This window comes from Cryptomeria japonica, chromosome 1, assembly GCF_030272615.1.
Source record: "Cryptomeria japonica chromosome 1, Sugi_1.0, whole genome shotgun sequence".
In the NCBI taxonomy this organism is placed as follows: Eukaryota; Viridiplantae; Streptophyta; class Pinopsida; order Cupressales; family Cupressaceae; genus Cryptomeria; species Cryptomeria japonica.
In genome coordinates this window covers 528122634-528139105 of record NC_081405.1, presented here as the reverse complement: position 1 = coordinate 528139105, position 16472 = coordinate 528122634, and the positions used below count along the sequence as shown (strand labels likewise).

General features: G+C 39.9%; 1 protein-coding gene across 1 annotated transcript in view; it reads left to right on the top strand.

The window, feature by feature from the left end:
• LOC131059916 (THO complex subunit 3) overlaps positions 1-16472 on the top strand; it is a 142395-nt gene that overhangs the window by 13582 nt on the left and 112341 nt on the right. Inside the window, exon 2 of the mRNA XM_057992987.2 lies at positions 9722-9817. Coding sequence (XP_057848970.2) covers positions 9722-9817 — 96 coding nt within the window. The remainder of the gene's footprint in view (positions 1-9721; positions 9818-16472) is intronic.

The window sequence follows — 16472 nt, the reverse complement described above, 5'->3', positions numbered from 1 at the left end:
CGTACCAAGCCTACGAATTGCTGTTGACAACTGGTTGGGAGACGAGGAGAGTTTGAATGCTCGTCTTATGAACCTCACCAAGTTAGATGAGTGTCGGATAATGGTACAGTGGGCAATGGAAGCGGCCCAACGCTGATGGAAGTACTGGCACGACAAACATCTTCGGCGGACGAACTTCCGTCTCAATCAGTTGGTTTTGAAGTATAACGGCCGCAACGAACTTCGACCTGGTAAGTTCAAAGTTCGTTGGTTGGGGCCCTATAAAATCAGAGAAGTGGGGAAGAATGGAGCAGTAAAACTTTCCACCCTAGATGATAACCCAATGCGCAACCCTGTAAATGGCTCAAAGTTGAAACTGTATCGGGAATGTGATAAACCAGTCGTATCAATCAACATGCTGGAGTACGCAATGAAGGGAGATTGGACCATTGGAAGAAGTAAGGAAGTAGAGGAAGATCTTGTGGTAGTTGCAGAATCTTACAGACATGATGAAGATTGGGCTAAGCCACTTACATTCATAGAAGAAAGACTCGTGCCCAAACAAGTCGAAGGCATTGCTGTACCCAAAATTCACAAGCACCTTACAAATGCCTACTTCGGTGATTTGACCGTATGGATAAGGATCACGGGGCATTGGAGGAAGAGAGCTCCATACGAAGGATTCCGCGAAGGCTATATTGTGTACGACATTGATGAAGAAGCAGAGGCTAAACGGAAGGCGGAACTTGTCGAGAAGGAAGAGGAGCCAATCGACTTGGAAGAGGAGGTAGACTTGGAGGAGTACGGTGCAACCTTGGGACCGTGTTTGAAAATGGTACTAAAAGCTGAAGACTTGTTTGTGATAGCATCACGACCTGGCGAGCAGGAAGCGGGCCCCAATGCACTCTATCGGGTGATCCCTAACCCTACGGGCCCACCGTAGGTGGATGGCTAAAAAGTGACATGGTACCAACAGTATGGAGGTCAGTACATAGATGGAAGTTATAAAGGGGTGGGATCGACACCATTGGTGGACAAAATATGGGACTTGGAATATGTGGGCACGTGTTGCCCCGAGGAGTGTTATAGGAGACTATCGCATGTATGTGCATGGCTGCATGACTCGGAGATCAAAGTAAGACCTCAAGAAGATCCCACTGGGGTGAAAAGGAAAATGCAGGACCTTGGTAATGAGAGTGATGCTTACGAAGGACTGAACAAGAAGACAAGGGAGGAAGGAATTTGCAATAGAGTAGCACTGGGGAAAAGGGTGAAACGTCGTGTGCAAAAAGCCAAGTTGCGTAAACAAAAGAAGACAGTATGAGCTCTGGAAGAACAGGTGGTACAAGGAGGCGACAAAAAAAACAACCAGAAGAAGAAAATTGACAAGCTCCATGGTAAATTGAAGGTACGGAGGCTACAATTTAAAAAGTCTTGCCAAGTAAAAATATTAAAAAAATATTTTAAAAGAGGAATATTGAAGACAAAAAAAGCAATGCATGTATTCAAAATTAAAGGGGGTGGGTTAAGAGTCATTAAGAAATTAAAAGAAAGGGGACAAATACTAAAATTGAACAAGGAAAAATTAACTAAGGCAAAAAAGACATTATTTTATAAAAAATTATTAAAGTATAAACTTGTAACTTGGGGATAAGGAACTTTTATAAATCCTCTAAGAAACCAATACAAAACATAGTAAGCAGCGAGGAAAGGCAGAAAAAAGAAAAAAGCTACAAGGAAACAGTGGGAAGGAGAATGACGATCATCACCGTACAACATCATACGGATTGATAAAGGCCACAGTAAACCATTGTATGGTTCCATACAACATCACGTAGGAGGAACAATTGTATGGATTCCACAGCAAGAGCGAGGGTTGGGAGACAACAAATCATGCGGGCTAACAACTACCACCGTACGAAGGGAGGAATTCAGTGCCTACAAAGAAATCATAGTACGGAAATCTGGTAACCTATACATCCCCAGGAAAACCTCGTATGGTTTTGTACACATAGGTGATGAAGGGAGTCCGTACGGATTCAATCCGTACATGCAGCAATTGTGCACAGAGAAATTTTGTACGGCTTTGTACACACAAGCAACTAGGAGAGTTCCTACAATAGAGAAATTTTGTACGGCTCCGTACACACCAGCATCCAAGAGAGCTCGTACGACCTCGTACAGACATTAGCACGACTGAGGAAATTTCCATACGATTTCCTACGACCAACGGAGAAGGGAAAAATTTTGTACGATCAATAGAGAGAGGGAACAATTCGTACGGGCAACATCGCTTGAGCAAACTAATCCGTACGGTGAGCACTTGAGAGTGCTGTACGACACCAAAATTGGTAGTATGGTGAAGACGAGTTGGGGTGACCCCAGCCAGACAAAAAATTCGGACCGTTATAATAACGGTCGAAGACAGGAAAAAGTTAAGGGAAAAGCATAGAACCCTAGGCAGACAACATGATGGCGACAAGTACAGGAGAGTCCAGTAGCAGCAGTAAGAAGACCAAAGTATGGCAAAAAATTCAACATGACCAGCAGGAGAAAGTGACAGTGGACACTTTAAAATTTGAAAGTGTCACGGGAAGTGAATGCCGCATCTGGTGGGAGGAAACCTCTCTGGACTATGCATTGAAGAAGTCTCTCAGGAATGTCGAAGTAGACCACGCCATTCAAATGTCGACCTTCAACATAAAGGAGTTCGAACTGATTCTCCTAACCATGGTGGTTGGCTTCGAGCCCCGCAGATAGAAATCCATTATAGAGTACTAGGGCTACACTATCACGGTTTTTTTCAAGCCGCATGACTTCCAAAGGGTATTTGGAATTCTAGACAGCGGAGAGTCCGCATCGAAACCAACCACCAAAATGACGAAGGAGAGGAAAGATTTTTTATTGAGGTTGGTGTGTCACAGCAATTTGACTCCTGCAGAATGGAAGAGCTTGTGGGCAAGTAGCAACAACAAAGGGCTAAAACGCTCCTTCATTGCCAATGGTGATTGGCGATGTCTGATGGACCTAGTGAAGAGCAAGCTGACAGGGGCCAGTAGGGCTTATATTGCTATTTGGATGATAAGCCTAATGAATGGGCTCAACTTGGGTAGGGTGTATAATTGGTCGCAATTGCTCTTGGATAGAATCCATGACTTTCTTTCCCTGGAACATAAAACATTCTACATGTGCCAACACGCCATTTGCTTGTTCCTAGAAGCTGTCCGGATGTAGGTACCCTCGGAAAAGTGGGGGAAATTTCAGCCACAGGGAAGAGTAGAGCCAAAAAACCCTGCCATGTACTACTAGATTCATTGGGACACTCTCGGTGGTGACACCATCGAGCCGGCCAGGAAGAAGAGGAAGCAAGACGTAGAGGAGGAAAGCTCGGACGAGGATACAAAAATGGAAGAGGAAGAGACCGAAGATTTGGAGAGTCGGAGTGGCGAGGAAGGGTTCCGGATGGCATCGCACAATGTGGACTCGGATGAAGTTGAAGAAGTGGAAGTGCAACTAGAAGAAGGGGAAGAGGTAGAGCGGTCCACGGCTGAAGGAGAAGTACAGGTGCAAGAAAAAACTATAGCGCAGGTAAAGTTTGCTGCCCTGAAGTTGCCCCCTTCGGCTCACATGGTACCCTCGCAGGCATTGATAGTGGCCACGCCGTTGGGAGACGCCACCCCAGTCGGTGTGTTATTTCAGAAAGTTCCCAAAGGATCCCCACAGGCACCAGTACGAGTGTCCTTGCCCCAGGTTGCGTTGGCCATCAAAGGGGTAGTATAGCCAAGGGACAAAGCCGCACAAACATGTATAGGGGCAATACAGTTAGGTGAGGGAGCTGTACGCACACCTCCGACAGTTCACCGTACGGATGACATAGCCGTACGGATGGCAACACCTTCGAGAGATGTACAGATGACAATGGTAGAACCTTTGGGTGGAGGTGTACCGATGACAGTACCTTTGGGTGGAGGTGTACCGATGCTAGTACCTTCGAGTGCAGGTGTACTGATGCCAGTACCTTCGGGTGGAGATGTACGGATCACTGTGGCAGACGACATAGGATAGAGTGCAGACGACATAGTGCATGCAGATGAAGGGCCAATACAAGAAGAACTGGTTGTATTGGAGGCTCTCATGGCAGGGGAGATAGACCAAGTGCAAGACGTGGATGCATCCCTAGACAGTTGGTTGGGGAAGTTTGCCCTTGCACCCCACGCACCACCTCCCTCTTCACCACGCACAATGGTAGTTGGCCAAGAGCAGATTCAGGATGAGGGAATCGGAAACATAGGGCAAACCTCGAGGAAGGGGGAGAGCGAACAGGAGAATACGCATAGTATCATCAAATTGGAGGATGAGAGCTTCCAATCTGCGAACAGTAGGATGATGGACACGGAGTCGCCACCAGGGAAGGATCCCTCCGAGGGTCTTTACATTTCATAGCCAGATTCATAGGACCCAGTGGGATTCATTCGACGATTCATGACGGAGTTGTAGGGCTTTATAGAGGTAGCACGAGGCATCACCGACCTAGCCTTACGTGTAGATGCAGGAGCCCTACTAGAAGCAGAGAAGCTTCTGGCATTTATGACCTCCGGATGTCTGAAGGAGCTCACACAACAGTTCATCCAACATGGCTGGCCAGCAGCCGAGACTCCTGAGATGGTGGCAACCTGGCAGGGCACACACATCATGCACGACCAGGGGGCACTTGGCCCCACCTTGCAGAGAATGGAGAGCTCCTACAATGAGCTATATTTCTAGATGTAGCAGGCCCAAGCCAAGCAACGAGCTAATAAGAGGTTGCTGGACTCTAGAAGGAGCTAGATAAACATATAGAACTTGCTGCTATGGAAAAACATATTAGAATTGAGCTAGAGAAGGCGACTGCACTCCAGAAGACCTGTTTGGCTGAACAGAGTGTTCAGATGAAGACATTGGAGGAGAGGGTATTGGTCTTGACACGTGAAGTGGAGCAGAAGGATAAATATCTGATGGAGGCAACTCTCATGGTGAAGAAAGCTCGTGAACGCCAGTTGGTTGTCGAGAGGAATCTCTGGCTCTGCACAGAGCAACTTCAGCAGTCCCAACAACAGACTCCAGCTTCTACCACCCCAGGGACGTCTTCTCATCCCTCTCAGTCTTAGTTTTCACTTTTGACCAGCTCCCACTGGAAGACGACTAATTTTTGGAGGGGGGGGGGGGCGGCTGATGTTAGGCAGCAATTAGAATAATACTTATAATTTTGCTAGTTATGTTTTTGTGTAATAAGACAGCCGTTGGTTCTCGTAGGGGTTAGTTGGCAGTTGTGACAATTGGCATCTCCACCAACCACTGGGTCTTACATAGTGAAATGTAAGGGAACCATGGCATTGTTGTTGATGATGTACTAGTTTCAGAATGCAATAAAGAAAACATCTTTCTGACATATTGTTGTGACTGTGACTGTTAATCTATGTTCTGAATATAATTGAAGTTGTTGGTTGTATGTTCTGTGTGTACTTCCTGTTTATTTCGGGAACTTGAAGAACTCACCGTAGGGAGTAAACAACTAAATTGCTCATCCTTAAATGAAGTGTCCACACAAGAAGTTTGAGTGTGAACATTAGATATATTTGCAAATACTTGGCTACAAGAATCTAGCAAACTAATGCCATTGACAATGCAAAGTTGTCTCAATTGATAAATTTCATAAAGTGATTTTAGATTATCAAGTTCCCTTATCACGCATTCATCTATTTTATGCCTTTTTTCCCATAGTAATCGCATCAATTAGGAGACACAAGTACAAACCAACAAAAATAAATGTAGAATCAAAGAACTGAAATAAAACCCACTCCAAAAGATTTAACTTTTCTAGGTGCCAAGATGTCCAAGTTATCAACTAGAATGCATAAAATTGACAAATTGAATCAAAGATACTTGGGGTTGGATTTGGGGAATTACATAGATGGTTGAAAAGAGTTTTTCCATACCTTTCAATTCCTGTTTGTTTGCAAAAAACAAAGACTCTGGGTAAAATAAATGAACTTGGAAGCTAAAATGGGTGATTTGGACATCAAACAACAATAAAACTAACCAACAATTTTTTTTGGAAAAATAACCAACACCTTGGAAAGTGCTTGGAACTAGCTTTTTGATGCCTATAAGAATGTGAAAATTTGACACCATATGCTCAAGTTATTCTCCATGGAAAAAGTGCTCCTTTAGGAAAGAAAGAAAAGCTAGGCAATAGGCTCTCTCAGTGTTGGTAATCCATGTGATCACCTACTTGGGGTTGGGGGTTGAATAGATGTATGTGGCTTGACAGTGATGATTGGGCCAACGATTACTTGAATAAGTGGCCCCTTGGTGGGGTGGTGGCAACGGATGGGTCAATCATTACTTTACATGACGACAATGTGGATTTGGCAATTGCTTGGTGGCTGATTATTAATCACTAGTTAATTTAAAAAAACATGTTGGATGCTTTGTTTTTTTTGACTAGAGAAAACTGAAATGTAGACCATTGAATAAAACTTGTGGCCTTTGGGTAACTCATTGCATGCTAATTGTACTTGCGAACCGGAGCTGAGTACTTGCGATGGTGATCATAAACACTGCACGAACATATAGTACAAATTTTTACAAGTGAAAATCAAGAACCCTAAAAAAATCACCAAAAACTTTTTAGTCTCTAATTTTGTCATTTGGATAGCCAATCTTAGGGTTTTTATGTTTTTTGGATGCAACAAGTGAGATCTATTTTGCACTAGGATGCAAAGCTGTTGATCAAAACTATTCAAAAAGAGGAAAGGGAATTGTAGATTTGGAGCTTTGGTACCATGTAAGAGTTGTTGATTCAACCCCATTGTGGCCCAAGGATCACCTGCAACTAAAACAACCTTTTACAGAGGAGAGAATCAATTGATTTGCTATGAAGCTAGAGAATTCATTAGATGCAAAATGAATAATGATACAATATATAATGAAGAAATCCTTGTTATAAAGAAAAGGATGAATCTCTGGATGAAACCTTAGGATAGAGTAAAATCATGCAATGTGTCTTATTCTTGTAAACGAGACACAGAAAGTAAATGGCCTAAGTAAGCTTATGTTTGTTAGTGTGACTAGGACCCAATAAGAAACTAGTTATTTAATATATCATGTTCATACCAACACATTAAGCTTCGGTATGCCGATGTGAATAGGACCTAATGAGAAACTATTTAGGTGATATACCATGTTCACACCAATACATCAGACAACTGAAGAGAGAGCAGTGAAGAATCTGAATTTCACCATCAAATGGAAGAACCATTGTACTGCATATATGTTGATAAAGCTGCATATAATCTCTAAGGCAAAAGCTGTAAAGTTAACAAAGTTTTTTGGGGCTGCTCAAGATAGTGGCCTTGAAGAGAAACCAGAATATAGGGGATTGTAGTAATTTTTCCTATTTCTTACCAACAATGTAATTTAAAGACCAGAAATCATCAGTATGCTTAATGTGCGAATGCATTAAGCTCGAATCTAAGCTTCTCAAGAATAATTTCAAATACTAAGATAGGAAACAGGAGCATAATGAACTTAAAGAGAAGTATATAATTTGAATCTTCTATTGAGAAACAAAGGAAGGGTACCTCTCAGAACATATTGAATTAATTCTCCTTATCAGAGGAGCTCTCTATCATTGCAAGATTCTTCTCAACCCCTGTTTTGGCTTCCTCATAATCAGAAGTCACTGAACATGGGTAGGTAGAGGCATGGTTGTCAGGGACCTAATTTCCAATTGAGACAGATTAGATGTAGGATTTAGTAATGACAGTTTACTCAAATGTCACAATTTTCCACAGTTTTCACATTTTTTCATACTCACTGCTTAACACCATCCATTGGTTTAATATTCTAAGTTAGGCAGAGTGTAGTGCTGGAGGTGATCAGGATAGTTTCTATATCAATTAGTTGCACAAACTTATACATGTTAAGCCTTGACCTGTTTTTTCAAGAATCTGCATTCCCACAACAATATTCTAAACATCATCAGTTCTACCAACTTTCTCAGCATTCTGTGCATTAACAAGGTTGGACCATCAGCACATCCATTTCAGCTCCTTCATTTTCATCCCTTTTCTTATCTTTCTCCTCCAATCATTGAGAACCACTTCTGCTGTATCCCTAGCATTTTCATCAACACCTTCATCTCCTAAGGCGACCTTTCCCCCCTTTGCATCAACAAAACCCATGTAAATTCTAGCTTGGCCAATAATGGTCTTTCTCTTTCATTCTACAGAAACCAGCAATGCCCAGGTTTTCTTATCAATGATGTACTTGTGTGCTTTATGGCATGGCATGGGTGGGATAATTCACTTTTCTTGTCTTGGAATTAAAAATTTCCTTCATTTCAGAGTTGTTCTATGGGGGATACTGTATCATACTGTGTTATGAATTAGACTAAATGCCATTTTCTGGCAAGAGATAAATCAAGATAATTTTACTATCAGATTGTGTGATTTTTAAGAACATTCTGTTAAGTTTTTCTTTCTTCAGATTTTATAAAATTTCTTGTAAGGTTAAAGTAATCTGGGTTTGACCAAATCTTCCAGAGTTTATCTCACTTCATTTGAATTCACCTAGTTGCTACAGTAACTTGTACTTCTGAGACTATTTTGGTCTTTGCTGGGTAATAATATAATTTATTTCTATCTTCATGGCCAGTAGTCTGATGTACTTTAAGGTTATTCATTTAGATTTTTTGCAATTTATTCTTCTCTAGATCATAGAATATGGAATGCCAACTCCTCTGAAATGGCTATAAATATAATCAATTGAGGGCTGTTTTGCGCTGATTGTTGCTTGGCATGGATTATTAAAATGAGTTTATGAAATCCTTAATAGGAACCCTTCATAAAGTATCGCATGAAAGCAAATGAGTCAAACATATTTAATCATAAAGTGTAAGGTGGTCTCTTGAAGTGCATGAGATCTAGGGCTTCTTTATACAGATACCATTAATATTTGATCATGATAAATTATTTTCATGCTAACAAAGGTTATTGTACACAATTTTAAATTTTAAAATCAAGCAAGCTAATCTAGGTTAATAGTATTAAACTTGACAGGCAAGAAAAAATGGATATATCTTATTTCTGTCAATGACATATGTTATGTAGATAAATTGCAAGTTTTTAATTCAAAGTGTAACAAATATTGGCAAATACTTCAAAACTAATACAATTGTTGATTTCTAGCAATAGAAATGATTGTTCATACATTCTTGGTACACTCTCTCTGCTTTCTGAGTATTCTGTTAGCACCTTTTTTTTACTTGGAAATGATTAGGAAGTGATGTTGTTCTTGCTTCTCACCAACCAAGTGGAATTACTTTTATCTTTACCAACTTATGGCTCAAAAGTTCAGAACAAGTGTTTTTTTGTACAATTTCTAATGTTTTTTCTGAAATGTAAATGGCTGTTGAACATTTCTCTTGTTACTAAAGATATACATATTACAGATTGATTTATGCTTCAGCTGATTTGGAGTGCTAACATTGAAGTTTTATGCTTTTTTAATTCATAAATCATCATTTATATCATTACAATCGTCAGTTTCTTTTCGATGTCTTTAGTTGCGTTGGTATATTCTCTATGCATTCTCTATTTGGATGAAATTACTATGTGAGGCATTATTTCTCAGGGTAACCACTCAAAAGTGAATATCATGTTAATGGTCTATAGTTATATTATTTGAACCTGTTTTGCAGGTACATTCTGTTGCTTGGAATTGTACTGGAACCAAGCTTGCTTCAGGTTCTGTTGATCAGACAGCTCGCGTTTGGCACATTGAGCCACATGGTCATGTAAGATATATAAAACATCAAATGAATTATATCACTTTTGTCATAGATCTTTCATCTTACATAGATCTGTGTTGCTAAATACATTTTTTTACCATTTATTACCAGCTGATTGCTGTTTTTAATGAAAATTATCCTAGTCACAGTCTTGTCTTGCCTCACTATAACTGTTTCTGCTTCAGGAATTGCTTAATTACAAGCAAAATGCTTGTGTGTTGTGTTTTAATTAACTTCGTAACTCTTCAAAGTTTTGAAACTTGAACTTGAACGTTTCTAGTCTACACACCTTAAGTATGTTAAATTCTTTTCTAACAAGGAGACAAATTTTAGTTTGAGCCAGATGCAGAGAATGGACTTAAAAGATGAATTTGTAGTACTGCAAAATCTCTAAACAGAGCATGTCTGTGCTTTTCTTATTTGCATTGTTTAGAGCTTCTCTTTTATAATTAAGATTTTATATTGTTGCTTGTAGACTTGTAGTAGTTTCCTTTTTACATTTTATTAATTTCGTATTTGTAATTATAAATGCTTGGATTTAATTGATATGCAATTGTGTATTTCCTTGTAGTTGATGAGATTCATAGAAGCATATGGATAGAGAAACACTGCACTTGTCCTGGTCAAAGGCAAGTTCCATGTCACATTCCAAATGTGAGGCCAATTTGTAAGAATGTTTGTCATCTTGTTCTGCTCCCAAGGAGTGTACTTAATCTCAAGTCACCAAAGAGTTTTTAAATATTTTTAACAGCTCCTTTCAATTGCCATTTTGTCAAAGTACAGGTAGAACTCCCAAGTTGGGGCATTGTATTAGGACTCAGGGACATGATATCCCTTGTTCTTTGCAGGGATCTTTTTCTATTTTGTCACATTGTGTTGAAGAGCTACCTATGGTCTACATGTTAAAGGACCTTCATCTTCAAATTCAACAAGAGTGATAGAGTGAAAGCAAAAATTTGGAGACCAGAAGGAGCAGATTAAATCCTGACCATGTAATACACTTATAATGTGGAATGTAGGCACTAACATAAAATCATCTGGAAATTTTCACGACTTTGTCAAGGATGTAGATTTTTTTGTCATGAAAGATGGTCTTGAGCGATCCTTTAGTTGCTTGACACTATCTATGATATTCTCATCAGGGGAAATCCATCTAATGAAACTATTGCTTGTCAGTGTCCTTTCTTGAAGCTGCCTATGATGAGCTGGCTTGTGAGGAGGGACATTGGATTAACATGGATAAGCACTACATGATGCATTTAATGCATGCCTCACGGGAATGGAGGTGGAATGGCCCTGACATTTCTTCCTTACTATGCAAATGTATGACTAGCTTTAGCAATCTCTGTTATTTAGCTTCGCTTTTTAGTCTTTGTTGTAATGGTGTGACGAGGATGATGTGAAGCTGTTATGGTTAATTTAAAACTGTCATGTTTTTCCTTTTCAGATTTCTAACTCTAGGATGGTAGCTTGCCCTTGATGTTTATCTGGTTGATGAATTGATGAATTTATGTTGATACTATATGGGGATCTGACTGGATTTGATGGACTTTTTTGATTGTAATTAATAGATACTTGTTGTGACCATTTCACAGATCGCCCCGTGAAGATGGGGACCCTCCTTTTTTTTCAAATCCTAGCCTCTTAGTCTAATCTCTCCCCTTCTCGCAGGTGAAATGAGTAAGTTTATAGAATTTGGATGTCATGTGAGTCAATCATGAGCTCAACCGAAGTTGTTTTAAGAAGCCTTATCTTGTAAGTTTGATTGGAGAATATGAAACAAGGTGATGAGCAAATATGCAATATTCGATTTCAATTCACCTCATTCTCCAAGCCCCCCAAAACCTTAACTTTATGTTGAATCTTAAGCAAGCGCACTTCAGGTTTGGCTAGATGGGAGCGAACTTCAAAAATCAGGCCATATGAGCAAACTTCATGTTGAGAGGTAGGAGAGTGATTTTTTTTCTTTTTTTCTTTTCTTGAGAACCTCGTTTGAGAATATGAGTTTGAGTGTTTGAATGAGATAGTCCAAGGATGCAAATGTACTTCATCTCCAAGCCCTTCATTAGCGCACTTCACAAAATGGAAGATATGAGCGAACTTCATGTTTGAGCATGAGTGAGCGAACTTCATGTTTGAGCGAACTCCATAAATTCAAGGAGAAGGGCGAACTTCATGATTAGGCTTAGGAGAGCGAATTTGTTTCATTTACCTACAACAAGAAAGATCATTTCCTTGAAATTGATTTGATGCTTCAACATGTTTAGAAAAGAATGATTTCGAATTTAGAAAGACAAGCGAAATTCATGTTTGAGGGTATATGAGCGAACTTCACAAGTTGGAGGAGATGAGCGAACTTCACAATTTGAGGTAGATGAGCGAATTTCACCTTTAGCAACATAGAAGTGGATTTCACAAGCTAAGGAAAGAGTGGTTTCAAGAGCAAGATCAAAAGGCGAAGTTCAAGTGTTGCTTCATGTGATAGATGATAGGATCTAACTTCATTTGCTCGGTAAGAGAAGCGAACTTCAAGAATGAAGACACATGAGCGAACTTCAAGGATCCAGCTACATGAGCGAACTTCACAACTTAAGCTATATGAGCGAACTTCGTGTTTGAGGGTATATGAGCGAACTTCGTGTTTGAGGGTATATGAGCGAACTTCGTGTTTGAGGGATATGAGCGAACTTCAAGGATTGAGAAGGATGAGCGAACTTAAAAAATGAAGACACATGAGCGAACTTCATGAACTCAATAACATGAGCGAACTTCACAAATTGGACTATATTAGCGAACTTCATGTTTTGGCATGCATGAGCGGATTTCATGTTGAACTTCATGATTTGATCTATATGAGCGAACTTCAAGGATTGAACCCCATGAGCGAACTTCAAAAATTGAGGTAGATGAGTGAACTTCAAAACTTAAGGTACATGAGCGAATTTCACATTTTGAGGATGAATGAACTTCAAGAATTAATGCATATGAGCGAACTTCAAGAATGAGGGTATATGAGCGAATTTGCTTAATGTTCTAAGGCACTTCAAAGATTAATTAAACATTGTTTTGGCGCCCCCTTAACAAAATTCAAAATTCAAACAAGAAGAGGTTAGTCGGCTGGCTTGAGGTAATTTGTTGTTTTAATTTAATATAGCAAAATTAAAATAGTTGTGCCAAATGTTTTTGTGGATGTTGAGTTAATTCAGATATTGGCAGACCATTACCACCCCGTTACTCGAACCGTCTGAATGCCAAGTGGGAATCCCTTGTTGGTCATGCTATCATTGGTTGCTTATGCTTAATAAGCAAGACCTCACTAAGGTTGATCTTGAGCAATTTGGAATAGATTATAATAGGCTACAAAAGACATTCAAGAAGGATGAGCTTCCATTTTACAAGAGAAGGGGCATTAACAATAAGCTTTTGATGACAATGAGCATTGAGCCTTTCCCTGTTGATGATTTTCTTGTGTATTTCTAGAGAACCTACTTTGCTTTATGTCAGATACTGGGAGAAGATGCCAAGGCTCAAATGCCAATATTGCTGATGTACATGGCAATGAGGATACAAAATTTTGAGGTGAACCTCAAATTTGATTTTGCATTTGAGAGTGAGAAGAAAATACATGAGTAGTTGGTAGCTTGGAAAGGGAAGAAAAGTAATAACTTCCGCCATTATTTTTTGTGTTGTCATCTGATCTTATTCCAAAATAAGCAAGCTTTCATCTATAGGTTGAAATTGGGAGTAGTGGATGAAAATGGCAATAGGTTACCAGTGCAGTTCTGGTGTTACTTGTGGGATAAGAAATGTAAAGATGCTGATTACAAAATCTTTCGTGACTCCTTTGTTATTGTTATTTTTGGTGCCTTTAATCATTTGGTTGAAAGATTATCACTGGATATAAGGAAAGTGTTGAGGCCATTAGCCTATGACCCTGAAAAGGGTCATATTCATAATTTTGCTGATTGTTTTACATGGGTGAAAACACCATTATTAGGGTATATGGATGCCCCCAAACTCCTCATTTGTTGCCCATGTCTGTGCTAGATAGGTTTGCCTTTTTGGAATTCATGTGGCAGATGTTGTGGCTAGAGAAGGAAGTGATAGAGAGGAGGAGGAAGGGGACATTCTTGCCCCATCATGTTGCATTTGCAGATTTTTCCATTGGATCTAATATGTTGGAGAAAGTACAAAATTATATAAAGACCAATTATTCATTAAGGTCTGGCAAGGAGAGAATGTGTGATCTTGAAAATCACATTGGTTCAATTGTTAAATCAGTTTCACATGAAGTATTGATAGAAGAAGATCTGATCAGGAATTGTACATCATTGGGAGAAATCATGCAACGAAAGAAAAAATGGCACATTATAATGAGGACAGAGGAAGAAAAGAAGAAGAAAGACCCTACTTTTCTTGGATTCCACAGTGAAGAGGTCAATGAATTGAGAAGAATTGAATTATGTTTGAATAACTTTGAAAGAATATATGGTAAATCAACAAGTGGTGGATCTCCACCAAAATAGGCCACAGTTCCACTAAAGAAGCCCCAAGGGGTTGTTATCCATGATGAGTCTGATGACGAGTTTGCAGAGGAGGTTTACTCGATTTAAGGGTCTGATTGAGAACCAGTTCGGTCTCAGTGAAGAAATATGCTTGGAGAGCGTGTTGTCTCCTTGGTGATGTAGAATTCATTGCGCCCCTCATTCAGAATTCACCTACACATTGTGTAAAAAGTCGGTCAATCAAGTCAAAGCCCAGTATGGTCTGCCGAAATTGGCAGAGGAGTGCATAACAAGCAAAGTGTGGAGTGCATACCTTGATGTTGATGAATACAGAAGAATGCAAAATCATTTCAATGCCACACTTTCTGAGAATGAAAAGGAGTTGCCGGCTACTGGCTCAGATGAGTCTGCTAATGAAACTATGGTAGTGAATGATTTTGTATGCCTTGCACCTAAGGAGGAAAGTGTTGAAGAAGATGAACAAGTGGACCCTATGGATCAGCTATATGTTGAAGAACAATTTGAGGAAGCCCCACAAATGGAGGATACAGTCCATCAGCTAGTTAAGGATGTTTCCGAAGACCAAGCCATCGAAGAGTCCTTGCTGTTTAAGGATATGCTGACAGAGACGCATAAGGCCGCGTGGTTTATGCAACCTGAAGATGCATCGATGGATGAGCTCCCCCACTTTCCTGATTTTGAGTTTAAGATTGCTTTTCAGAATGTGCAACCAACTGAAGGATTTGATGTTGATCTGCACATACCGGATGCAAGCGGGATGCTGCACCACCAGTTGCGATCTCCTGAAGTTGCTGAGGAATTCTTGCCACACAACGTGTTGCACGACTTAGAAACACACTATGTTGTTTCTTTCCTTTCTGCTGTTGATTCTGAATATTTTCAGTCTGATTTTGAATATTTTGGGAAAGCAATTTGCACATGGATTGACCATGGACCTAATGAACTTCCCCAACTGTTAATATTGCCTAATGTCATGGTTAACTCTGAAAGTTGCCCATTGAAAGTTTTTTTTTTCAGAATATAAAGACAAATCAGCCAGAGTTAGGACTATCCCCGCTGCTCTGTTGCTGCTGCACTTATTGAGAAATCATCCTGGATTAGGGATGCATGCATATAGTCCACATTTTGTATAGTCGGTCCTTGTACATAGTGAGTTTAGGTTTTTTCTTTTATGTTTTAGAGTAGTTTTGTTTTTTGTTCTTAGTTTAGCTTTCCTATTTTCCGCTTTAGAGTAGTTTGTTTTTCTACTGTAGTGTAGGTTTTTTTTGAGGGGTTGTCTCCTTGTCATTTTTGTAGGGGTATGTTTGTGTTTGCTCTGCTTTGGTGTATAAAGTCAGGAGGTTTTCCAACTTATTTCTTGGATGCCGACTTTGGTAGAGCACCTAATTTACGGTTGCCCCTTTAATCAGCTCATTTGGTTTAAGGCTTAGTCATTTAAAAAATTTATTGCTTATCGCGTCTCGTCACCAACATTGCGATCATTGCACATTGCTTACCTGTTGTTTTGTCAAAGGGAAGTCATTGCAAGTGAAAAATTTGAAGCTTTGCTTCATCGACCACTGTAACGCTCAATCCCACGTAGGCTTCATTGCTTACCAGCCAAAGTGAAAGTGAAAATGAAAAGAGAAAAGAGAAAAACCAAAAGAAAAGAATCTAAAAAGAAAAGAACTATCAAAATACTTGGCTTTTGGGAGTGCAGACACCTCTACCGGTATTCAAAAAGAAAATTTACTGGAAATAGAGCAATCTCTGTGAGCTTATAGGCGATAACCTTGTCGGGGCTATGGATGCTCGCTGGCAGCGAGGCAATATCTAGGTTGTTTTTGGAGTTAGAGTCGCCCTACATAGCTTGTAATGATCGAACAATGATGTTTCAACTTTCTTTAAGATGGAATGAACTTCACTGCACACACTTGATTCCCAAGATTGGTGACTTGACTCAGTTTGCAACCTCATTTTTACTTTGAATCTGCCTTTTGTCATTTTGGTTGGTTTGTGGGGTTTAGGCTAGAGATTTTGGGTTCAATTCAGATAGTCATCCTTGAAATGTTCAGGGACATTTCCCAGCCGAGTCACCATTTGTTGTGCGTTTTGCACAACACAACCCATCTGAGACAGGGGACCCCCGTGCTTGA